Here is a 27,408-nt window from a genome sequence, read left to right as displayed (position 1 = left end):
AGTTCCCTTTCCTTAGCTCATCAATGTCTTTAATATAGTTCTTCAACTGTGTTTGACTATTAGAATCATCTGCAAAGGTTTTAAAAAATTACTGAGCTCACTCCCAGAGATTATACTTTAACTGCATTGTGAGGGCAAGAGGTAGCACTTTTTTTTACAGCTTCCCTAGTTAATTCTAGTATGCAGCAGCCAGCACTGAGGACTGCTGCCTTAATCTTTCTCTTTCTCTCACCCCTCCCCACTTTTCCTCGTCCTGTACCTCTGTTAGTGTTATTTCCTGGGGTAATGGCTCACAGAATGGCTCAAATATTTCATCAAATCTAAGATACTGTCAACTGTAATAGTCACTATTATTTTATGTATCACTAAAAAAGACAAAATACTGCCATGAAACTTTTACAAGCCAGTAATTTTAACACATACCCTGAATGTCTTAATATTTCAGAAATGTTAAATGTCAAAAAATGTGCAATATAACAGAGTTCTCCATTCCTAATTTATAATCACTCTACTCTCTATGAACAAGATACTGCATTTGTTCCTATGAGCAATTACTGTGTTTCCCCCAAAATAAGACAGTGTCTTATATTAATTTTTGCTCCGTAAGACGCATGAGGTCTTATTTTCAGGGGATGTCTTATTTTTCCATGAACAAGAATTCACATTTATTGTTGAACAAAACATCAGCATTTATTAATATACTGTAGTCATATCATCACAAACATCAGCATAACCAGCCAAACTCTGAATTCTATCAAGAATTTCTTGTGACTTTATTTCCACGTACAGCAAATGCAGCGGCTGCAGTGGCAGGGCTCTTCAAGATCACCCATGCATGACGGTCCTCGGAGCAGCAGCTGCAGTGTTCTCCCTTTCATGTTCTCAGGCAGCAGATGCCTCCCACACAAGGTAAGACCTATCTAAATGACCTGCTAATGCTAATGTATGGCGTGGAGGGAGCTGTAGCAATGACTGCTGCTAGGTCTTATTTTCAGGGGATGCCTTATATTTCTAAGCTTGAAAAAAATTGCACTAAGTCTTATTTTCAGGGAAACAGGGTATATAATGTTCTGCTCTTCAGGCACCCTTCTCTCACCTCCTCACCATCTCACTTCTAAAGACACAAGAGGATTGAAAGATAAGAGGATTATAGAAGGGAAGTGGCAGGGGACAGCAATTGGGAGCAGACCCTTTTGGTCAATGCTTTCAAGTAATATTGCCTTCATAAGATTAAGTCATGTCCCTCACTTTGAGAATAATCAGATAATGGTTATTAATTTATAACACCTCCTTCTCAAAGGGAAAATGCTGTTTTGCCAAACACCACTATAAAAATGAGTTCAAAACAATAATATAATTTCAATATTCATTTGATCGTTTATGGAAGCGCTTTTCTCATTTGGTTACAATAACATTTTCCAGTGAATAATAATACATAGGCTACACTTCAAAAAAGAAAAACTTATTGAAAAAACTTAAATGACTCCTGCTTACAGAATTATAAAACAGGTTTTCTTGAAACACTCATCTCCCAAAGTATATTTAAAATATTAATAATTAATATGATTGTAGATTGTTTTCAAGATGACCTCTGAAAAGCAAAGAAGTATGGCTGGGATTTTGCCTGAACTTCTCACTTAGTCTGTCATTTTTATTTGTGTTCCTCTTGATAAACAGTGCTTTATTCTTTTCTACACTCCTCAAATGAGGCTAAAAATTTGCTGATGTAGCAATGTTTCCTGGGCTTCTTTGAAGATCCAGTTCAACACTTTAAAACTTATAAATGTACTCATCTGACTGGAATTACCCATCCACATCACCTTCCTGCCAAAGGTTATACCCAGTGAGTCCTAGTAGGATACAAGCATTCTGCATAGTTGGTTAGGCACTGTGGTCAATCAGCTACATAAGGTAGGTAAGGTATTATAGTACGCACTTGTGTTAGTACAATCTCAGTACCAGACAACATTTAATGTAGGCAAATTTTATTATTTCCAAACAAAAGTTTGAATATTGGAATAGATTTAGATTAAAATGGATATACTCTTAAAATTGGGACAACTGTAATAGCATAAACAATAAAGTATATTTAAATTTTAAAAAGTAGGACTTCCGGCCAAGATGGACGCCTAGACAGACACGCTGTGTCTCCCCGGACCCAAAAAGGACCACACCAAGACACGTCATAATTAAAATGCCAAAGGTTCAATATAAAGAGACAATCTTTAAAGCAGCAAGAGAAAAGCAGAGAGTTACCTACAAAGGAGTTCCTGTAAGATTGTCAGCTGATTTCTCAAAAGAAACTTTGCAGTCAAGAAGGGCCTGGCAAGAAGTATTCAAAGTGATGAAAAGCAAAGACCTACAACCAAGATTACTCTATACAGCAAAGCTATCATTTAGAATGGAAGAGAAGATAAAATGCTTTGCAGACAAGAAAAAGCTAAAAGAGTTCATCATCACCAAACTCTTATATGAAATGTTAAAGAGACTTATTTTCGAAAAAGAAGATCAAAACTATGAACATTAAACTGACAACAAACTCGGGACTTCCAGCCAAGATGGAGGCGTAGACAGATACGCTGTGTCTCCTGCCACAACTAAGAAGGAATACAACTACCTCAAAACTAGAAATGACCAGAAGTTCCAGAAAATCAAACTGCATGGAAGTCCAGCAAACAAAGACATAAGAAGAAATACTCATCCATACAGGTAGGAGGGGCGAAGCTGGGGCAGAGAGGACACAATGTGGTGGCAGCAGCAGCGGCGGCAGCGACAGGCCATCAGAAAGTGCAGTTACATGTTTCAAAATGTCAGGAGGGACACCTGGGGAGCTTTCCGAACTCCTCACTGGACCTTGAAGCTCATGGTCCCAGCACCGGGGAAAATCAAGCCTCATTGCTTCTGACTGTGCAGACCAGTGGGGTTTGGGATGGAGGCAGAAACTGCCGTTCTTTCAGCAGAGTCTGCTTGTTTAAAGGGCCCCTACGGTCCTAGAACATCCGCAGACCCACCAACTCTGGGAACGACGGCCAGGGCAGCAGCTAGAGGGGCGCCAGTCCGGTGAGGAAGTGTGAGAGGTGCCTGGAAGAGGGGCGAGTGCTGGGCAGGTGGCATTGTTCTCTCTCGGATCTCTCCCCCACATACAGTGCCACAACGTGGTAAAACAGGTCGCCCTGTACTGACGAATCCCTAAGGCTCCACCCCTTACAACATAACAGGAGCAACTGCTCTACCTGGGACACAGAGGCAAACAAACACAGGAGGCTGTCAAAATGAGGAGACAGAGAAGTATGGCCCAAAAGGAGGTACAGATCAGAAAGATAGCCAACCTCACAGATGAGGAGACAGACAACCTAACAGATGCAGAATTCAAAACACTGGTGATAAAACTGCTCACAGGCTTGACAGATAGGCTTGAGTACGGCAAGTGCATAAGAGAAGAAGTGAAGGCTATGCGAAGTGATACGAAGGAAAATCCACACAAAATCAATGGTGAAGGGAAGGAAACAGGGGTTCAAATCAATGATTTGGAACATAAGGAAGAAAAAAACAGTCAACCAATGCAGAATGAGGAAGCACGAATTGAAAAAAATGAGGAAAACTTCCCAAATTTTGTGAAGAAGATAGACTTACAGGTCCAGGAAGTATGGAGGGTCCCGGGAGAGCTGGACCCAGAGGGGACCACACCAGGATGCATCATGATTGAGATGCCAAAGGTGAAAGATAAAGAGAGAGTCCTGGGGACAGCAAGAGAGAGGTGGGGAGTTGCCCACAGGGGAGTGCCTCTAGGACTATCAGCTGATTTCTCAGAGGACACTTTGCAGGCAGGAAGGAACTTGCAAGCAGTATTCAATGTGATGAAAGGCAACCTGCAACCAGGATTACTCTATCCGGAAAAGCTATCATTTGGAATGGAAGGGCAGATGAAGTGCTTCCCAGACAAGGTAAAGCTAAAGGAGCTCATCATCACCAAGCCATTATTATATGAAATGTCAAAGGGACTTAAGAAAAAGAAGATCAAAACTATGAACACTAAAATTACAACAAGTCACAACTATCAACTACTGAATCTAAAATATAAAAACAAAATCAAACTAAGGAAACCAGGATAGGAACAGAATCATAGGTATGAGGATCATTTGGAGGGTTATCAGCTGGGGGTGGGAGTGGAAGATATTGGGAAATGGTGCATGGATTAAGAAGCATAATTGGTTGGTACAAAACAGATAGGGGGAAGTTAAGAATAATAAAGGAAAGGGTGAAGCTAAAGAACTTATATGCACAACCCATGGATAGGAACTAAGGGGGGTGGGATTGCTGGAGGAAGGGAGGTATTGGGCGGAGGGGAGCAAAGAGAAAAGAAAATTGGGACTACTGTAGCAATATAATCAATAAAATATACTTAAAAAAACAAAAATAAATTTTAAAAAGAAAAAAGAAAAAATGGATCAATTCTTGATTTTTAAAATGTTAATATATTACTGTTCAATTTATCTTTTTTTTAACACAAAGATGCTGAAGTAAAATAGTCATAGATAAATATCAAAATGAATGTTTCTCACATTTAATCATAGTTATGACAATGATATCATTTCCTATCAGGAGTTGATAGATAAAATGAGAATGCCTCTCACTGGCCTGGAATCAGGTCTGCCAAATGCACATAGTAAAAAATTAATGTCACTACATACTGAAAAGTTTAGCTAGAATTTGGTTAGGAATTGGGCCTAACCAATGGATATACTCATAGCAAGAACCTGACAATGGCACTGTTTAAATCTTCAAAGTTGGCTTAAGGGCCCTGTACATGGATGGTTTACAGATGTCTATGACAGGTGATCTAACTCTAATAAAAGGCTAAGGTACTGAGTATAAAATAGGGTCCTTACCTTTAAAAATAAAAGTTTTTACCTGCAAAGCAGATGAAATTCTCAAGTCTAATAGATCCAAGTGAACGAAACATTGATGTGTGGGTTAAGCTCTTCTGCTGAAACCATTGAACTGATTTTTAATTTCAGTTTGTTTCTGCAGTAAGGCAGAGAAATGCATCACACAAACCAGGGGTATTTCTCTTGGCTTTGGTACTGAAGCATCATTTTTATAGATAGGGCTATGTGGACTTAAGATTAACACTACGTAGGACAAGCTTTCCCTACACCAGAATCCCCAAGCAGGTAAATATAAATTTAGAATTGACAGAGAAAAAGACAAACTGGCTTTCTCCTAAGGAGCATATGGGCCACAAAGGCAGCAATTATCAACAACCCCCTGCAATTTCTGTAAATTGCAATCCTTTTATTTTAATAGGGACAATATTAATGAGGATAATAGGAAGTGATGAGGGTAATGTGGGGCCTATGGGTGTCTTTTTCTACAAGTTGGGGGCAACAGGACACAAAGGAAATGTCCTATGGCTTCACATCAGATTCTAGTCAGGCACTCAGACTAGGCTTCTGTGACACTATTTTGGCCAGGCCACGGGTGGCAAACAGATCACACATGTCAGGTTTGTGGAAGCCAACAACAGCAGAGTGAAGTGTAGAGTGAGAAAAAGTGGTCACAGGTTAGAGGCATATAATGTGGTGGTTCAGTCTGCCAAAGGAAGCAAAAGAAACCAAGAACAAGCATCAGTAGTTTAAAAACAAAAAACAAAAAAAAACAGGCAGCAGAAACCATGAGTGAGCAAGTTAGTAAATGTTAAGGCCGCCCTGGAGTGAGTGATGGCTGAAGAGGTCAACAGTCTAACTTCTGCTGCCTCACCCTCCCACCCCACAGAAGCCCATCCTGTAGCAGCACTAGCTTCACTTCCCTGGGAAGGGCATCTACAAGATAGGTTCTATTGATTCTGATGTTCTGTAAAGTTCTTTAAAAGAGGACTCTACCTATAAGTAAAATTGTCATCCTTCTTTTGATTTTGCTATTATATGGTGCTAATCATGTGCAGTGATGATTAACATAAGAATTCCATGAATACATTTCTAAAGTTGTACCAAAAAAAAAAAAAAAAACTACCAATGTATCCACTATTTTTTAAAAAGTCGTATCCATAAGAAAGTTCACACACACATGAAATTGTTAGAACTTAACAGCAAACTCTTCTCAAATGATGCAGGGCCAGAGAGGAAGCTTTAGTCCAAGTGATGACCATTAACAAGCTGTAAAGTTCTAGCTAAAGCACTAAAAATTCTCTGGAACACAATTTTAACTTAAGGAAAATAAAGAGGTTGAATTTCATGGTCTTTAAGCAAAAACTGAGCCCTAAAACATGTTATACCTTAGAGTTCTAGTTTGATTTCAATGAATTTTTGATAATTTCAATGACACATAAATGTTAAAATTCAAAATCAGTTATAATTAAGAATATGGTTTTTTATCTGAAAAAAAAAGTTTAGAGAAAATGTAAGATGAGCATTTTTGAGGAATATGCTCCAATATTTCTACCACCATATAGTTGAAGAATTTAAAAATATTTTTACTGTAAAAGAAATATAGATCAATTTAATATAAAATCTAGTCCAATTCTAAAAACAATGTAGTTCTCCAGAATAATTTAGCAGTCAGAACAGTCAAATAACAGTGTATTGGGGACAGCAGCCACATTTTTCACCATGGGCCTTTAAATTCTAGAATTGAAAGCTCAGGTAACTAAAATGCTTTGGAAGGCAATAAGTTACAGGGGAAGAAGGAAAACAAAAAAGAAAGAAAAGGGAAAAACAGCACACTCACACGTCATTCCAGCTCCCACGTTATTTATTTATTTGTTTGTTTGTTTTACGCTTAGGTTTTGGTCCTTTCATCCTTTGTGAACACTGAAAACAACAACAAAAACCAACTAACTTTCCCATGACACTATTTTAGTGTAGGTTTCTTGAACCTGTCTTTTATCATCCAAACAAGAGCACGCATGCACACACACACAGTTATATTTTCTACATCAGTCTAAGTCTTTTGTTCTGTACTGAAGAAGGTTTAGGGTGAAATAAGCTTACACATTTTCCACAGAAAATCTTAACCAAAAAAAATATAAATGATTACTGCAAAGGCTATATATTTAATTTTTAACTTTTAGGGTTAAAAAAAAAGCAGAACCTTTAATTAAAGAATATTAAGAAAATTTCTTCTCAAATTCTAAAGGTCCCAAAATCAGAATCACACAAATATCCAATTAAACTGAAGTGCAATGTCACAAAAAACAAGTTTAAATATTCTCATCTGGGTTTCTAAAATGACTATATCACTGTGAAATGTATGACATTTTATAGGAGAGAAAATCCTATACACCTAATTCCTTTCTCTTTAGGTTTCCTCTTTATAATTTACTTTTAAAAAATGATACTAATTCAATATACAGTATGCTCCAAAGATGACAGTAATATTCAATGTTAAGCCTACCTTATTAAGTAATTCCTTAGTATACATTTAGAAATTGATAAAAACTCACACTTAGCTGGAGAATTAAACAGTTGTAATTGCTTAACTATCAAGAGGAAATGCTATTTATTTTGAGTAACTTTTATTATTTAAAAAAATATACATGAAAATCTTTTCACAACAAATTCCTTCCCTGATACAGTTAAATGCAAATTATCTTTTCTTCCCTCATCTTACTCCAGAAAGCTCCTGCATACATAGCTGATACGCCACCTACTGCAAAACCGAGCTGACAGAGCAAAGCGATACTGCCAGCATTTCCATTCCATCACCAGGCTGGAGCTGAATAAAGGCGTGTTTGTGTGGCAGTTTCTTTTGTAGAAATCTCAAAGCCAAAAAGAACAAGCTCAAATAGCATTTTTAAAAATGGAGCGTAAACTAAACAGAAGAGAAAAAGAAAAGGAATATGAAGGGAAAGACAACAACCTGGAAGATGCTGACCAAGGAAAGAACTGCAAATCTTCACTGATGACGCTCAACGTTGGTGGATATTTATACATTACTCAAAAACAAACACTGACCAAGTACCCAGACACTTTCCTTGAAGGTATAGTAAATGGAAAAATCCTCTGCCCGTTTGATGCTGATGGTCATTATTTCATAGACAGGGATGGGCTTCTCTTCAGGCATGTCCTAAACTTCCTACGAAACGGAGAACTACTACTGCCTGAAGGGTTTCAAGAAAATCAACTTCTCGCACAAGAAGCAGAATTCTTTCAGCTCAAGGGACTGGCGGAGGAAGTGAAATCCAGGTGGGAGAAAGAACAGCTAACACCCAGAGAGACTACTTTCTTGGAAATAACAGATAACCATGACCGCTCACAAGGACTGAGAATCTTCTGTAATGCTCCTGATTTCATATCAAAAATAAAATCTCGTATTGTTCTGGTGTCCAAAAGCAGGCTGGATGGATTTCCAGAGGAGTTTTCAATATCGTCAAATATCATTCAATTTAAATATTTCATAAAGTCTGAAAATGGCACTCGACTTGTACTAAAGGAAGACAACACCTTTGTCTGTACCTTGGAGACTCTTAAGTTTGAGGCTATAATGATGGCTTTAAAGTGTGGTTTTAGACTGCTGACCAGCCTGGACTGTTCCAAAGGGTCGATTGTTCACAGCGATGCACTTCATTTTATCAAGTAATTACTTGTGTCACAAACAAAGGCAACAAGCACGCAGCCAGCAAGCTTTGGAAAACCACGGCATCAAAGGCATCTCAAATAATGTGCCCAGCTAGCTCTGTACTCAGAGCCCTGCTGCTACACAATTATTGTGAGCTAACGGTATGTAAATTCTGTTGCTAAAGATGTCCTTCTCTAGGGTTTCCTGCTGATCACACTCTTACATTTAAAATGAAAACAGTGTTCGTCTATATATTGTAAATAAAGACTGAATGCTTTTGCTATTTATTTTTCCTTAAGCGGTCTTTCAATCAGAGTGTCTTGGCTACTTTCACAATAAACAAGCATATACATTAATGTTAATTTAAGTAAATGGTAACCAGCTTCTCTGCTTGTATTAATAATTATAATAAAAAGTTACATGTGTAACTTTTAAAACAAATATTACCACTTGATGATTTTACACGATATTAAACATTGATGTAGTCAAATGGCAGGCTGCAGTAACGCTGACTGGTCTTGGAAGTGACAAAAATCAGCAGATTTATTTCTTTGCAGGCTGAGCTCCAACACAGCACGGATAATTTAAGTCTCAAAATAGTATGGTATCAGAATAATACGGGAGTTTGTTTTCAGTATCACCCTAAATATTCATTTTTCAAGCTCAAAATAGTAAATGAGCATCACTAAACATTTTTCTTATTCACTAGAATTGTGTTTAATTCCTTCATGCTAAACAAGAAGTTATTTTTTATAATTAACTTTTATATACAGCTGTCTCAACAAAATAATCTAGAAACTTAGCTTTAAATGTGAATGCATTTTTTCCTCTCAAATAACAGCTAATTATTTCTACGCCATTTACTTTGGATTCTAAGAACAAATTACATCTTAAATTTGCTCCTTTAAAATTTAACCATTAAAACTTGTAACTAAATCTTAACTTTAATAAATTTCAACAGAAGATTTCTGAAAATCTTTACTGAGGTTACATAAATTAGCTAATATATGCCAAAAGTTGGCTCACACATATAAATTTAGATTAAATTAGTAGCAAAGGTAATATTCTCAGAACTATAACTGACTTTTAGTTACATCTATGGTAACACGTAAGTTGGCTGTACATACTAAAAGAAATATTTAAAAGTCTATTATATAAAGAAGTCCTTTAAAATTCCACATTAAAAAAAAAAAAACCAGTCCACATCTTTATGTACAAGAAAAAAAATGCTCCTACTAAAACACAAACTTTTCTCTTATGTACTTGAAAATGGCTTAATTGGGATTTAAAGGATCTATGAAAATAGAAAAAACAGTGAAATATATTTAAGCAGCTTATATCCTTGTCCATCCTATGAGCTGACCTTTCCTTGGCATTTGGACTTTGGTAACAAAAACACTGTAGCAATTTAATGGTAAAGCAAGACTTGCTCTTAACAGGGTTTCACTACAAATAATAAAAATAGCGCTGACATCGTTTTGCAGGAGATATCTGAACAAATCTCCTTAGAAGTACTATAGATAAGGTTTTACATCAACTCACAGAAAAGAGAATTTAACTGTTATAGCAAGTTATTACTGATGGGAACCACTACTTAAAGAAATTTATCATTCAGTTTTATGTCTGTCTCTAAAAAATTGTATCTGGATGCATTTAAGTCCTCCTGAAGCTTTTGATAAATCATGATATCCTAAAAAATTTAATAATCTGGAAGTAAATTTACTAGATTATTCTTGTGTAACTTTTCATAAATTTATCTTTTAAAACTCAAAATTACTTGCACTTGAATTTACATAATCATATTGTATTTTACATGTGTAGAAAATATCTACTTTTTAATTTTACTGTTTTCTAAAGATATCTGGAAATATTTTCCATCCCAAACTCAAGAAATCATACAAATTGCCAATTTTAAATAAGAGCGAAGCTGCCATAATATTTTTATTTGCAGGGATTGAAGAATTTCTTCCTCAAATATTTTCTCCAAAGAATAAATCACAAAGTAACTCTTTATCTTCTTTTTCAGAAGAAAGGTATTAAGAAGTAGGTTACTATATCTGCCATGAGCTAAATATATATACTCTTGTATTCGAAATTATCCCACAGTGATGTAGCACTGTCCTTAAAATATGAAAAATAATGCATAGCTATGGTGTACTGTATTTCTAAAATGTATATGGCAGCATGCAGAACAAATAAAACACTTATGAGACTTTTCAAAAAATACAAGTAACTATTATCCCAGACTGAAGATGGTGATACTGATTTAGCTTGTTCAGTTACTTTTTAAAAAGAAAATTACTTATACTTTAAATGGTATCTTTAAAATGATAATAAAAGGTAACATTTACTGTTTTATCACATGTGAAATGCCATGCTATGAACATATATTATTTCAATTAATCCTCAATTGACCCTAAGAGAGTATTATTATTCTTTCCTTCTTATAGATGACATGGAAACTTAAGAGAGCTAAGAATCCTGCTAAGATCACACAGTCATTAAGATGTAAAGGAGGAACCAAGGTTTGAAACCCTAATGCAGTAGTTTCAGAGCCAGCAGGAACCATGTCCGCTTTTGCAGGCCATTTTCATCTCTAACACCAGAAACTGGCTTAAAACAGCCATTCATAAAGTATGCGCTGAACACAGAAAACCAAAACACAGTTTTGGCTCACTTGAAAAAATCTCAGAATGCAGGTACTCTTAAAATTTGAGTGAAAACTGAATTTTGGAAAAGCAAATAATATTTTTATTTATTTTTAAAAATATTTTATTCATTTATTTTTAGGGAGAAGGGAAGAGAGGGAGAAAGAAGAGAGTGAGACATAGATGTGAGAAAGATCCATCAGTTGTCTCTCATAGATGCCCGGACTGAACCCGAAACCCAGGCATGTGCCCTTACCAGGAATCGAACTGGCGACCTTTTGGTTCACAGGATGATACCCAACCCACTGAACCACACCAGTCAGGGCACAAATAATATTTTTAATATCATGTCATTTAAAGAACATGACATGAATCATCTCACAAGAGTAAAGAATATCCCAAATCAGTCTATTGGTTAATGTAGATTTTCACATATCAGGATAAATGAAAAGAAGGTTAACTTTTTATGACTTGTACAGTCCATAGAACTGATATAATATGAAGAAAAAAATGTCTCAGTGAAACACACATGGGCTCTGTAGTCAGACTTCGGTTCAAACACAATTAACTCCCACTAACTTGTTTACACAACTGTAATCAAAACTCTTAACTCCTTTCAACTTCAACATCCTCATAGTGAAATGGAGATAATGACTAGTTGCTCGTGTTTTTAATAAGACAAATTAAATTATAAATTATATATAAAGTGCCTCACCCATCATAGACTTTCAATAAGCACTGGTTATTACCCTGTGTAAAGGACATAACCATGACATAACCATGAATAATAGGCACAAAAATACACATTTACATTAATTAGACTTTCCACTTCGACATGAACAGAATGAAGAACTTTGAACAAACACAGACTTAATACTGTGATGAATACTACAAGATACAGAATATACTTTAAACTGCTACAGGAAAATACACTTCTCATTTGTATTAGTTTAAAATTATATATGAAGTTTCGTGGGACTTTGATCTTCTAGCTTCATGTACAAAATAATCAGTGTTCACAGCAGTCATGGCTCTCTTAATGCCAGTGCTGCCTCTGGAGCTCCCTGAGCTCCAGCCAAAGGGGAAGGGTGGAGAAGGGTGGTAAGTAAAGAGGTCTCTATATCATAGCTCCTACAGAGCAGACTGCCCGCAAATTTAAAGCACTGAGGAAGCAACTGGCTACCTAAGCTGCTCACAGAGACCGCCCTCTACTGGAGGGGTGAAGAAACCTTATTACAGACCTGGTAATGTGGCACTTCGTGAAATTAGTTGTTACCAGAAGTACACTGAACTTCTGATTCATAAACTTCCCCTTCCAGGGTCTGGTGTGAGAAATTGATCAAGACTTCGAACAGATCCGTGCTTACAGAAAACAGCTATTGGTGCCTTGCAGGAAGCAAGTGAGACCTGTCTGGTTGGCCTTTTTAAAGACAACAAACTGCGCTATCCATGCCAAAAGTGTAACCATTATGCCGAAAGACATGCACGCTGCATACATGGAGAACAAGCTTAAGAATCCACTATGATGGGGATCATTTCATTCTTTAAAAACAATTCTCTTCTTCCTGTTATTGGTAGTTCTGAATGGTAGATACTTTTTCCCCATGGGGTCAGAAGGAACCTAGGTATATGATTGCAAGTGGAAAATAGGGAGCAGAAATCAGGTGTTGGCAGTTTTTCAATTTCTATTTGTGTATGAATTTTTTAAATATAAATGCAGGGACATAAAGCACTAATGCACATCAAATATTTCAGTGAATAAGTTTCAACAGTTCAACTTTATAAAAATATAAATAAACCTGTTAAATTTTTCTGGACAATGCATTTGGATTAAAAAAAATTTCTTATTGTTGGCAACTAAATGGTGTGTGTAGTATTTTTATCATACAATAGATTCCATCCATTCACTCTGCTTTTCTGAGATGTTCTAAATGCAAGTATATGTTTTTAATGTTGTCTAGTCTTCTGTGCTGCTCCTATAAGGTTGCTATTAAAATACATCAAATTCTGAAAAAAGAACAAATTAATCATTGCAGCTGCTTCATCAACAATTTAAAATCAGTAAAGAGTAATATATGTGATAGCACAATTTTAAAGATACCCCTACCTAATAAATTTCAGTGATTAAGTGCCTTAAACTGCAATGATGTCAGTCGAGATTAAGATCAGAGTATCTGAATTACAATAATCTTTGATGAACAGAGATGTAATATGGACTATCAAAAACAGCATATAACTTAGAAATTACTAGAATTTATCTTTGCAATATATAATGGCTACTTCTGTAGCAGATTTATCTTCCTAATCATATTTTGCTTAAGCTAATAATAAAATTAATCGGTGATAAAGAAAAATATACTGGGCAAAGAGAAATATTCAAGATAAAATTTAAAATTTGCCTAACATAATTTATGAGGTGAGTTTATTCCTATTTCTCTGGACAAAAATAGTTCAAGATTTGCTATTAAGTGAAAATCACTGACATAAATATTATAAACTGTTACAAGTTACCTACATTTAATTAAATGTTCCAACATTGCAAAAATGCACAATATTAAGCCTTCTGTATATAAAATGCAGAAACTCTAGTTTTATGTAAGTCATCGGTTATTTATGAAAAAATACTGAATTGGATATTAAACAGTGAGACACTAAAACATTTCTTCATTATGTGTCCAAAAAGAAACTGTTCCCTAGCATAAAATATATATTCACCAATTGGTATGATACTCAAAGTGTCATATAAAAGTTAACCTAATAACACAAGTTTTTCACTATTTTTATATACATACACACACACACACACACACACACACACACACACACACTAAAAAAATTAACTATATATAACCAGCTGATTTCTCAAAGGAGACCCTGCAGGCAAGAAGAGACTGGCAAGAAATATTCAAAGTAATGAAAATCAAAAACCTACAATTACTCTATCCAGCGAAAATGTCATTCAGAACAGAAGGGTAGAGAGAGTGCCTCCAGGACAAAGTAAAACTGAAGGAGTTCATCAGATCCAAACCACTGGCATATGAAATGTTAAAGGGACTTGTTTAGAAGAAGGAGGATCAAAATTATGAACATTAAAATGAAAACTGCATCACTACAACCAACAACAGAAGACAGGGAGACGAAACAAAGGCAAACTAAGTAGGCAACAAGAGTGGAAAAAGAATTATAGGTATGGGGAACATATTGGGGGGAGGTCAGCAGGGAGGGGGAGGGGGAAGAGGGAGGGAGATGGTACAGAAATTAAGAAGCAGAGTAGGAGGGAATGGAGTAAACAGGAAGAGGTTGAGAAGAACTATATGCACAACCAATGGACATGGACTAAAAGGGGGGGACAACTGGAGGGAGGGGGGTCACTGGGTGGAGGGGAGCAGAGGGAAAAGAAATTGGGACAACTGTAACAGTATAATCAATAAAACATATTAAAATAAAATAAAATAAAATAAAAGATAACATGAACAGTTTCATGTTAACAGTTTAACATGAAACTGTTAAAAAATTAACTATATATATATATACACACATATATATATGATAGTTTATTTTTGAGAATTCTTTTTTGAAGAGTCCCAACTTTTCAAAAATAATTTTGATAACTATCCTCTAGGACGTCTGAACATATTTTTCTACATCATTAAAATAAAAGTGAGCAAGTGTACTGATTTCTTCTTAATTCCATCCTCACTGATTCTGCCTCATCATAACAAGTGTTTATCAACTAATTTTAAGGTTAAGAATTGTTGAATGATATGAACTTTAATCTCAATGGTTGCTTGAATTTGATAACTTTCTATGACTTAATATGCCTTTATAAAGAGCTAGAGCATTTAGCATTTAATTTAGGTATCATACCATTTGATGAATTTTTATTTTTTTAAAAAACATTAAAAATAAGTATGAATGAAAATACCCGTAATTTTACATCCTAACAAAACTAATTTTTAAAAATTTTTCATATTTTTCCTATCCATTTCAGATATTTTAAAAGAAACAACTAGAGAAAGAAAAAGGAAAGACTATATAGAGCTGTATGCACAAATAATTATTTAAAAGGTTTGATGATTATAGACAGACATGCTGTGTCTCTCTCCACAACTAAGAAGGAATACAACTACCTCAAAACTAGAAACAACCAGAAGTTCCAGAAAATCAAACTGCATGAAAGTCCAGCAAACAAAGATATAAAAAAGAAATACTCATCTAGACAGGTAGAAGGGGCGGACCCGGGATGGAGAGGGTGCTGTGTGGTGGTGGCAGTAGCAGGAACAACGGCAGCAGTGGCAGGCCAGCAGAAAGCACAGTTATACCTTTTAAAAAGTCAGGAGGGACACCTGGGGAGCATTTCCAGGTCCTCACTGAACCCCGAAGCTCATGGTCCCAGCACCGGGGAAAATCAAGCCTCATTGCTTCTGACTGTGCAGACCAGTGAGGGTTGAAATGGAGGCAGAAACTGCTGGTCTTTCAGCAGAGTCTGCTTGTTTAAAAAGCCCCACGGTCCTAGAACATCCGCAGACCCACCAACTCTGGGAACGATGGCCAGGGCAGCAGCTAGAGGGGCGCCAGTCCAGTGCGGAAGTGGGAGAGGTGCCTGAAAGAGGGGCAAGTGCTGGGCAGGTGGCATTGTTCTCTCTCGGACCCCTCCCCCACATACAGCGCCACAACATGGTGAAACAGCTCACCCTGTACTGACAAATCCCTAAGGCTCCACCCCTTACAACATAACAGGAGTAACAGCTCCACCCGGGACATGGAGGCAAACAAACACAGGAGGAGCCTGTCAGAATGAGGAGACAGAGAAGTATGGCCCAAAAGGAGGAACGGATCAGGGTTCTAATGGGAGAACTAAGCGACCAGGAGATAGCCAACCTCACAGATGAGGAGATAGCCAACCTCACAGATGAGGAGACAGACAACCTAACAGATGCAGAATTCAAAACACTGGTGATAAAGATGCTCACAGGCTTGACAGATAGGCTTGAGTACGGCAAGCACATAAGAGAAGAAGTGAAGGCTATGCTAAGTAAAACAAAGGAAAATCCACACAATATCAATGGTGAAGGGAAGGAAACCGGGGTTCAAATCAATGATTTGTAACATAAGGAAGAAAAAAAACAGTCAGCCAGTGCAGAATGTAGAAGCACGAATTGAAAAAAATGAGGAAAACTTCCCAAATTTTGCAAAGGAGATGGACATACAGGTCCGGGAAGCATGGAGGGTCCCAGGAGAGCTGGACCCAGAGGGGACGACACCAGGATGCATCATTACTGAGATGCCAAAGGTGAAAAATAGAGTTCTGGGGACAGCAAGAGAGAGGTGGGGAGTTGCCCACAGGGGAGTGCCTCTAGGACTATCAGCTGATTTCTCAGAGGACATTAGGCAGGCAGGAAGGGACTGGCAAGCGGTATTCGATGTGATGAAAGGAAACCTGCAACCAGGATTAGTCTATCCAGAAAAGCTATCATTTGGAATGGAAGGGCAGATGAAGTGCTTCCCAGACAAGGTAAAGCTAAAGGAGCTCATCATCACCAAGACGTTATTATATGAACTGTTAAAGGGACTTACTTAAGAAAAAGAAGACCAAAACTATGAACACTAAAATGACAACAAACTCACAACTATCAACATCTGAATCTAAAAAATAAAAACAAAATCCAACTAAGCAAACCAGAATATGAACAGAATCATAGGTATGGGGATAATCTGGAGGGTTATCAGCTGGGATGGGGTAGGAGGAGAAATGGGGATATGGTGCAGGGATTAAGAAGCATAATCGGTTGGTACAAAATAGACAGGGGGAAGTTAAGAATAATGTAGGAAAGGGTGAAGCCAAAGAACTTATATGCACGACCCATGGACATGAACTAATAAGGGGGGCAGGATTGCTGGAGGGAAGGAGGGTACTGGGCGGCAGGGAGCAAAGGGGAAAAACAATTGGAACTACTCTTAACAACGTAATCAATAAAATATACTTAAAAAAAAAAAAGGTTTGATGATTATGGGAGAGAAACACCAAATAAAGAACCTAAAAGTCACAGGTGACTAATTTACAAAAAATACCAAAAAAAGGCAACCACAGACATTCATGATAAATATGTCTATTTGTTACAACACAGCCAAAAAAAACAACACATAGGGATTCAGTATATAAATATCCATCTATCCTGTAAACTGGAAGCAGGCTTTATTTATTAAAATGTCATTTTAGTTACAGTTATATTTACCTCCCCTCTTCTTACTATCTTATCAAAGTTTAGATTATTTAACTATAAGGCTGATTGTATTTAATAGGAGGTAAGAAAAGGAGACTCAACTATATCTCTTGCTATTATAGAAAAATTGTATATTGTAAAGTTCACTAGATGATAGATATATAGGAAAATAACAAAGCTAGATATAAAAATGTAAATTAATACTGAGGTATTAGTGAATACTATACATTAAGTGAAATCATTCCCATATTGTCGGTATCACACTAAGACTTTAAATGTAACTAAACAGTGTAATATAGCATTTTTAAGTAGAATTAATGTTAATTCTCTTTTATCTTTTAGGAAATAAACATGAACCAAAACAATGGTCTTTGGTTTAAGACAGTAGGAAAGAAAAGTGGTTGAGAATTTAAAAAAACCAAGTAAAGAGACATATTAATTCCACTGATGTTAAGAATTGGTAATGAAGTAAAAAAGCTGAAACTTCTACAGAAACTAATGGTTTTCCAACAAGGAAACAACTACTAACTTATATTTCTTCCCTTCAAAGAAATCATCTATGGTTGTTTCTGTAAGGTTCAGGAATTATGACATATCCAAGTCACTTCCCTGGGAAAGAATATGAATGGGTGGAGGAAGTACTAAGAAAAAGTGGGATCCGATGTAATCTGACCTTTTAATGGAGATGATAAAAATGTCTGGCATTCACTGAGGTATTACTATGTATCAGGCACAGTACTAGGTGATTTACATGCATTGTCTCCTTTAAAGCAAGGTGCAGAGACTGCTAGTTACTTCTTCTCTTCTTTGTTAGTAACTGAACCCAGATAAAACCCTGTATTTCCCAGCATTTACTGGCTGCTAGGTGTGGCCAAGTTCTGAAGTTCTAACCAAGAGTTAATATAAGCAAAACTTGTAGGGTGTGACTTTTGGATATGGTCTTGTAAAGGGTTACAAAGCCAACTAAGCTTTTTGCCTTGCCCTACCGGCTCCATTCTGCTCCCTGGGATGTGGGTGTGATGGTTATAATTGCAGAAGTCATTCTGCATCACCTTTAGGATGAAAGCCACAAACTAATGGTGGCAGTAGGTGCTGATAACCATGGAATTGCCATCCCAGACCTGGACTTCTAACATAAGAATTTCCTTTACAAAGAAAAATATGTTTAACCACTGCTATTTTGGGATGTCTGTTAATCTTAACAGATAAAGGTGGGCAGAAACCCTGTTTTACAGATAAGGAAACAGATCCACAGAGTTAAGCAACTTGCCACAGTCACATGGCTAGTAAGCGACCTCTAAAGTGCCAAACTTTTAACCACTGTGTGATATCTCCTTCAGACTAAATACTGGAACTTAATGTGAGATTTGGCAGAGCTCATGGAAAATGGGCAAGAGAGTGTTAAAGAAAGGTTGGCAGTTCCACTCATTAGGCTAGGTCAAGACTGGGCTTAAAATACTGGAATATGCCAAAGTTAACCAAGAGGGAATCCGGTCAGTCTGGTGAATCTGAAGCGAGAAAAAATTAAAAGAGGGAACCCATTTCTGAGATGTCGGGCTATGACCACAGAAAGGACAAGGTGGTGAATGGAATAAATCTAACCAGTAAAGAAACCTCTATGAGCCAGGTATATTTATTTTCTTGACTCAGATGCAAAATCATTACTAGATTAAATCCAGAAGAATAGCTACCCAGGAACTACCACCAAACTGATTTCTAAAAATGAACTAAACATTCTTCCATAGGAACATAATACAAAGCAGAATATCATTAAGAAAACAGGGAAAGGGTGAGGAAGGTAGGGAGGGTATTTATATATCAATTTAACAGAGTTCTGAGACACAGTCAACTTTTGCACTATATTCCCCTCCCTCGCTAGTATGAGGGTGGACGGAGAAGAACATAATCCTCCTGTTCCCTGTATCAAGCAATTAAAAAAATGCTTAGGACCAAAAGAACCTGGTAAGCTGTTTTACAGTCTTCTAAGAGGGAGTGAAATAAACTAAAGAAAAGAAATACAGCCTGAAAAATTGAACTGGTGGAGGTTGAAAAATAGGACGCCCAATTTTTTATTTAACAGTAAGGAATGAATGAAGAAAGAGTTACATAAAAAGCTACCTCTGGAAAGAGAGGTGAGTCTGAAACTTTAACCAGCAGGACAGACAATGTTCCCTACGCAGCTAGTATTATCATCTAAATTAATAAGTTTGTAGTAAACTACCCAAATAATTGAGACAAAAAAATTTCCCCAGGAACATGTCAACAGAAGGATCAAGAAAAGTTACAGCTCCTTTTTTTACACAGAAATTTAAATAATGGGGCACTAATGAATGCTAAAACTCACATACATTAAATTTTTATTTATTTACTTATTTTTAGAGAGAGGGGAAGGGAAGGAGAAAGAATGGGAAATATCAATGTGAGAGAGAAATATTGATCAGTTACCTCTCATACACGTCCTGACGGAGGACTGAACCCACAACCCAGGCATGTGCCCTGACTGGGAATTGAACTGACAACCTTTCATTTTGCAGGATGATGCCCAACCAACTGAGCCACACCTGTCAGGGATAAAGCTCACATACTTTAAAAAAAAAAAAAAAAAAAAAAAAAAATATATAAATATATATATATATATATATATATATATATGGAGAGAGAATTTTTTTCCCGTTACCATTTATCCCCCTGATACTGCTCCCCCTCTTGCAATCACCACACTGTTTTCCGTGTCCATGAGTCCTTTCTTCTTTTTGCAGCTGTAATCCTGCTTTCTATGAATCTGTCTCTATTTTGCTTGTTAATTCAGTTTGTTCATTAGATTACACGAGTGAAATCATATGGTATTTGTCTTTCTTTGACTGGCTCATTTCATTTAGCATAATGTTCTCCAGGTCCATCCATGCTGTTTCAAAGGGTAAAATTTTCTTTTTTTACAGTTGAGTAGTATTCCATTGTGAAAATGTCCCACAGTTATTTTATCCACTCATCTACTGATGGACACTTGGGTTGCTTCCATATCTTGGCAATTTTAAATAATGCTGCAGTGAACATAGGGATACTTATGTTCTTTTGAAGTAGTGTTTTGGGTTTCTTTCAATATATTCCTAGAAGTGGGATTACTGGGTCAAAAGACAGATCCATTTTTAATTTTTTGATGTATTTTTATACTGCTTTTCACAGTGGCCGCACCAATTTGCATTTCTACCAACAGTGTAAAAGGGTTCCTCTTTCTCCACATCCTCGCCAGTACTTGTTGTTTGTTGGTTTATTGATGATGGCCATTCTGACAGGTGTGAGGTGATATGGTGGTTTTAATTTACATTTCTCTGATGACTGATGACATTGAGCATTGTTTCATATGTGTATAGGCCATCTATAAGTCCTCTTTGCAGAAGTCTCTAGTCAGGTCCTTTGCCCTTTATTTAATTGGATTGTTTTATTTATTTATTTTTTGGTGTTGAGATTTATAAGTTCTTTAAAAAAAATTCTTTTAATTTATTTTCAGAGAGAGGGACAGGGAAGGAGAGAGGGAAACATTGATCGGTTGGCTCTTGCTTACCCACAACTGGGGACCTGGCCCGCAACCCAGGCATGTGCCTTGACTGGCAATCAAACCAGCAACCTTTCAGTTCACAGGCCTGTACTCAATCCACTGAGCCACGCCAGCCAAGGCAGACTTATAAGATCTTCATAAATTTTGCATATTAGCCCCATATGAGATGTATTGGTGAATATGTTTCTCCCGTTCAGTGGGTTCTCTTTTCATTTTGTAGGTGGTTTTTGCTGTGCAAAACCTTTAGTCTGATGTAGTCCTATTTGTTTATTTTCTTTTTTGTTTCCCTTGCCTAAGGAGATATATCAGATAAAATACTGCTACAAGCAATATCCAAGATTTTATTGCCCATATTTTCTTCTAGGATTTTTATGGTTTTGGGTCTAACAGTTGAGTGTTTAATCCATCTTCAATTTATTCTTATGTGTGGTGTGAGAAGGTGGTCTAGTTTCATTTCTCTCAAAGTATCTGTCCAATTTTCCAATACCACCTACTGAATAAACTGTCTTTAGCCCGTTGTACATGCTTGTTTCCTCTGTCAAATAGTAATTGACTATAAAGGTAAGGGTTTATTTCCGGGCTCTCTATTCTGTTCCATTGATCTATGTGTCTGTTCTTATACCAGTACCATGCTGCTTTGATTACTATAGCCTTATAGTATAGTTTGATATTAGGTAGTATGATTGCTTCAACTCTGTTCTTCTTTCTCAGGATCACTGCTGCTATGTGGGGCCTTTTGTGATTCCACACAAATTCTGAAATACTTGTTCTAGTTCTATGAAATACATCACTGGAATCTTGATAGGAATTGTAATCAATCTACAGATTGCTTTGAGTAGGGACATTTTAATGATGTTAATTCTTCCTATGCCTGAACACCATGTGTGCTTCCACTTATTTTTATCTTCTTCAATTTCTTTCTTCAGTGTCTTATAATTTTCCAAGTACAGGTCTTTTACATCCTTGGTTAGATTTATTTCCAGGTATTTTATTCTTTTTGAATCAATCGTGAATGGGACTGCTTTTTTGGTTATATAACCTGAATTTGACTATCCTTTAAAAAGCAATAGTCACTCATCCACAAATAGATTTTATATTTACCTCTAAATAAGTACTTTTGCTTTTGTATTACAGAGATTTAAGAGATAAAATATAAAGTTACTGCTGCTCAATTATTTATAAATCATTGCAAGACTCAAACACGAGAACACGCATGTAAAGAATCCATTGGAAGGAAAAAATATTTTGAAAATTGGCAAACTACTAAATGAAAGATGTCAACTAAAACCAATATAGTTAAAAAGCTCCAACTGTTGCCTTGGAAGCCAGGCATCTTTTAGCTCTCATCATTTATGGGAGGGGATTAAATAATCAAACAAGATAAAGACAGAGAAATGTCCTTTTTTTAAAGCACTCAAGAAGATACCTACTAACTAGTCCCCACCAATCTTTTACGAAATCAAAAAGAGAAGGATAAGACCAATGCCAGTGCTTAGTCAAACTTTCTGGATTGAACACACCACTCACTAAAGTTGCTAACAGTATCTTCTGCTTGGCTTCACATTAATAATATATTTCTTTTAAATTTTATTGTAAGTTGATACAGGCCAGAGCAATTCATTTTCTTAGAACCACAGTTTAAAAATATGTTTATACTGGACAATTATGTAAAACTATCTTTGTGGCCTAATACCTTTAAGTCTACTGCTCATCTCTGTTCAAAATCTTAGCCCTCACAATTAAGAGCCTCATATTATACATATAGAATAACAACAGTAACAATAACAACGATAATAAATATAAAACAAAAGAATAAAGAAGAATAAAAGGTCATTACTTACTGAGCATTAACAACCTGCCTAACACTTTTGTCATTGCTATGTCTAATTTACAAATAGAGAAACTAATGTTTGGCAAATAAATGTATCTTAGGTTTTAGAACCTCTGAGAGACTGAGGAGGGTTTTAATTCAGCAGTCATGTTCTAGAACTCACTCTCAAATACTACAGCATACATTTGAAAATCTAAATGTTACCTTTAGCTTTGAAAAATAGAAAACTGAACATTTTCATAGATGGAGGAAAATAACAAACAACGTTATAATGTAGATAAAATTGTTTTGAAGAACAACTGAAATGTTTATATATGCTAAGGAGTTGACACATTTAAAGTATTCTTAGCTATTCATTCAAGAATTCTCCCCAAACCTCTGTGTGCCATGTATTTTTTTTTACTCTGATTTATTATTTTAAAGTAGTAACAATGACATTACTTTAAAACAGTACTATGGATAAGAAAATAAATTCCAAGCTGCCATTAGCTGAAATGTGTGATCTTTCATTTTGAAGGCAGTCAGCGAGAAGGGAGGGAGGTGTATAAGAGAGATGATGCCACGATATTTGAATATCACTTTTGTTTTTGGATGACTGTATATGGCAAGGACCACTTAAGAGTTGGGCAATTTACCAGTAGAAAAAAATAGTATAAAGTAAAAGTAATGCTGACTTCCGGCCAGGATGGAGGCCTAGACAGACACACTGCATCTTCCTCCACAACTAAGAGGTAATACAATTACCTTAAAACTAGACACAACCAGAATATCCAGAAAACCGAGCTTCATAAGGTAGTCCAACAAAGATATATAGAAGAAATACTCATCCATACAGGTAGGAGGGGTAGAGCCAGGGTGGAGAAGATGCGGTGTGGTGGAGGCGGCAATAGCGGCAGCAGCAGGTTGGAGGAAAGTGCAGTCACATGTTTTAAAAACTAGAGAGGGACACATGGGGAGCACTCCCAGCACCAGACCAGAATAGGCAGCTTGTGTTCCCAGCACTGGGGAAAATAAAGCCTCATTGCTTCTGACTGTGCAAACCAGTGGGTGTTGGGGCAGAGGTAGAAGCTGCCAGTCTTTTGCAGAGGCCATTTGTTTAGAGGTCCCCATGGTCCTAGAATGTCTACAGACCCACTCACTCTGGGAACAACGGCCAGGGCAACAGTGAGAAAGGAGCCAGTCCCATACAGAAGTGGGAGAAGTGCCTGGAAGAGGGGCGAGTGCTGGGCAAGCGGCATTGTTCCCTCTCAGGCCCCTCCCCCACATATAGCGCCACAACCTGGTGAAACAGGTTGCCTGTCCTGATGAATACCTAAGGCTCCACCCCTTAAACGTCACAGATGTGACAGCTCTACCTAAGACACAGAGGCAAACACAGGATGTCAAGATGATGAGACAGAGAAGGATGGCCCAAAAGGAAACAGATCAAGGTTCCAGTGGGAGAACTAAGCAACTAGGAGATAGCCAACATAACAGACATAGAGTTCAAGACACTGGTGATAAAGATGCTCACAGGCTTGACAGATAGGCTTAACTACTGAAAATGCATAACGGAAAAGTGAAGGCTATGCTAAATAAAATGAAGGAAAATCCACACAAAACCAATGGTGAAGGGAAGGTAAGCAGGGTTCAAATCAATGATTTGGAACATAAGGGAGAAAAAAAGTCAACCAGTACAGAATGAGGAAACAAGAATTGAAAAAGAGGAGAGGCTTGGGAACCTCTGGGAAAACTTTAAACGTGCCAACATCTGAATAATAGGGATGGCAGAAGGAGAAGAGGAACAGGAACAAATTGAAAGCTTATGTGAAAAAATAATGAAGGGAAACTTCCCAAATTTGGTGAAGAGAATAGACAAAGAAGTCTAGGAAGCACAGATAGTCTAAAACAAGCTAGACCTAAAGGGGACCACACCAAGACACATCATAATTAAAATGCCAAAGGTTAAAGATAAAGAGACTCTTAAAAGCAGTAAGAGAAAAGAAAAGTTACCTACAAAGGGGTGCCCATAAGACTATTAGCTGATTTCTCAAAAGAAACTTGGCAGGCAAGAAGGGACTGGCAACAAGTATTCAATGTAATGAAAAGCAAGGACCTACAACCAGGATTACTCTATCCAGCAAAGCTATCATTTAGAATGGAATGTCAGATAAAGTGCTTTCCAGACAAGGTAGTAAACCTAAAGGAGTTCATCATCACACAGCCATTAATATATGAAATGTTAAAGGGACTTATTTAAGAAAACAAAGATCAAAATTTAGAACATTACAATGACAACACACTCACAACTATCAACCACAAAATCTAAACAATAAAAACAAACTTCAACTAAGCAAACCAGAAAAGGAAAAGAATCATAGGTATGGGGATATTTGGAGGGTTATCAGCTGGGAGGAGGGAGGGGGAGAAATGGTGCAGGGATTAAGAAGTATAATTGGTTGGTACAAAATAGGAGGAAGTTAAGAATAACACTGGGGAGCACAATTTTTGTTGAGTTAGATCTGACACTTGTTTTTGACTAACTTCTGGTATCGGAAACCAAAAATGACCCGTTTTTCTCTATCACGTTAACTTTTTAAGGTACTTTTTATTTGTCCCAAATATCACACAAAATGTACACACAAAAAAAAATAAAGAAAAATTAAATGAATATACTGTTTATTTTGATTTATTTTATTCATATAAAGGCTATATATTGTTATTCTAAGTCAAATTGTGTACCAGTAGTAAAGTTCTGCTACCAAACATACATATTAAGGTGTATTATCTTTTCAAACAACAGGCTAGGAAATGCCAAAATGAGATATTTGAAACAGTCTCCTTCAGTTGGCAAAGCTTTAACAAACTGCTTCATGATCCAGTTTTATGTGCAGAGGTGGGAATATAATGTTCTTTCTGTCAGCATGTGGCTCATGTAGAATGTTTGGATCACCAGGTTTGAGGTCAGATCTTGGAGGCGAATTTGACTCCACCCAATGCTTCTCACAAGCTCTGCTGTCCCACATACACAGAAAACAGGGATACTTGTTGTATCCATGTTGCTGACCAAGGAAGAAGCAGACCATTTTAAGGTCAACACAGAAGATCCTATTGTGCTTGTGATATCGCAACAGATCAGTGACTCTCTTTGTCTTCGTATTCTTCACGAAAACAAACTGAATGGCCAGTTGGGACTGCACCAAATAAACTGCCCTTGTGGAGGAGGGCACACTTCAAGCTCCGCTTGAGCTATCGATGAACAGTCGCCATTGAGTTGTGTTGTAGATTGGAATTCCCAATTCCTCCATTAAACCATGTATGTTATGGCAATAGACAAAGCCACCGTCGCTTCAAAAGTACTGCAGAAATGCACTTTCTCATGATCGAAAGAAGGATGCCTTCACTCCTTTTTCAAGCAAGTTTTTCTCGTGCAGTCTTGATGCTAGGAGTTCTGAAGCCTTTTTGGATAGTCCCAAATCTCGCACCAAATCACTCAACTCGTGCTGATCAAATCCCTTACAAACTGAGTCCTCTTCAATTTTAAAATCTCCATTGTTTTGTCACTTAGTTCTTCACTGTATTCCTGTTTTTCAAAAGAGGATAGTTCAATGAAAACTGGCGCTGGGATTTCTGCTGAATGAGGCACTGGGCGTATAGCTGATGGTAGACTAGGATACTCTATTTTACATTTATTTTTCTTGTTATATCCTGACGCTTTCGCTGTACAAAAGTAACAGTCACTTGAATGATCTCTGGGCTCTCACCAAACCACAGGTATACCAAATGGCAATTTATCACGTGTTCCCTTCATCCGCATCTGTAAACTCTCGACACACTGCTTGCACACCTTGTGAGGGGTCCAAGACTTTTCTTGATCACCAAGTTTTAATTTAAAATATGCAAAATAGGCTTGCATGACAAATGCACTGATGTTTGTCCTTTGACTGGGAATGGTGAAACTGCCACGGATATAACAAAATGAATCAGGGTTGCTTAGGTACTTACGATGAGAAATAGCAGAGGCAGACATGATCTGAAGGAAAGGAAATAAGTACGTATGTAAAAAAAATAAATTCTGCTAACTCCTTGTATACAGACAAGAACTTGAACTACACTTTGGAATACAATTCACTATATAGAACAGCACACAATCTCTTACCACACTGTCTCATGTGTAACTGAATAGCCTAGACTAGTATGAACCTGTCGCTGGTCTCCAAGGTCGTCTCCCACTTCCCACCCCTCCCCACTCAAGGGAGGTTTGCTCTCAGCCAATAGGAGAGCACTAGTGCTTCCAGCAATCCAGGCTCGATCCAGCCTAGAGTGGTCGCATTAAGATAAGCTGCACAGAAAAAACCTGACGTGATAGAAGAAAACTGCAGTTTTGAAATCAGCATGCCTATTTAAGTCTAAAACAGCCGAGAAATTGTACTCAACAGGAATTATGTTAAAAATTGTTCCCCTGTGTAATATAGTAAAAGGTTAAGCCAAAGAACTTATATGTACAACCCATGGACATGAACTAAGGGGGCTGGGATTGCTGGAGGGATGTGGGGTACTGGGAGGAGGGGAGTGAATGGGAAAAATATTATGACTACTGTAACAACATAATCA

At 37.0% G+C, this 27,408-nt stretch overlaps 2 protein-coding genes across 2 annotated transcripts in view; one reads left to right on the top strand and one right to left on the bottom strand.

Annotated features, from left to right (window-relative positions):
- GTF2F2 (general transcription factor IIF subunit 2) overlaps positions 1-27,408 on the bottom strand; it is a 216,396-nt gene that overhangs the window by 113,079 nt on the left and 75,909 nt on the right. The gene's annotated exons all lie outside the window — the stretch shown is intronic.
- On the top strand, positions 7,654-8,890 carry KCTD4 (potassium channel tetramerization domain containing 4). The gene has a single exon (XM_090258451.1). It carries the CDS (start codon positions 7,798-7,800, stop codon positions 8,575-8,577), a length of 780 nt encoding a protein of 259 aa, XP_090114577.1. The 5' UTR covers positions 7,654-7,797; the 3' UTR covers positions 8,578-8,890.

This window comes from Furipterus horrens, unplaced genomic scaffold (assembly GCF_987537825.1).
Source record: "Furipterus horrens unplaced genomic scaffold, mFurHor1.1.pri manual_scaffold_12, whole genome shotgun sequence".
NCBI classification, from domain to species: domain Eukaryota; kingdom Metazoa; phylum Chordata; class Mammalia; order Chiroptera; family Furipteridae; genus Furipterus; species Furipterus horrens.
The sequence above is the reverse complement of the archived record's forward strand: the minus strand, read 5'-3'. Positions and strand labels throughout refer to the sequence as shown.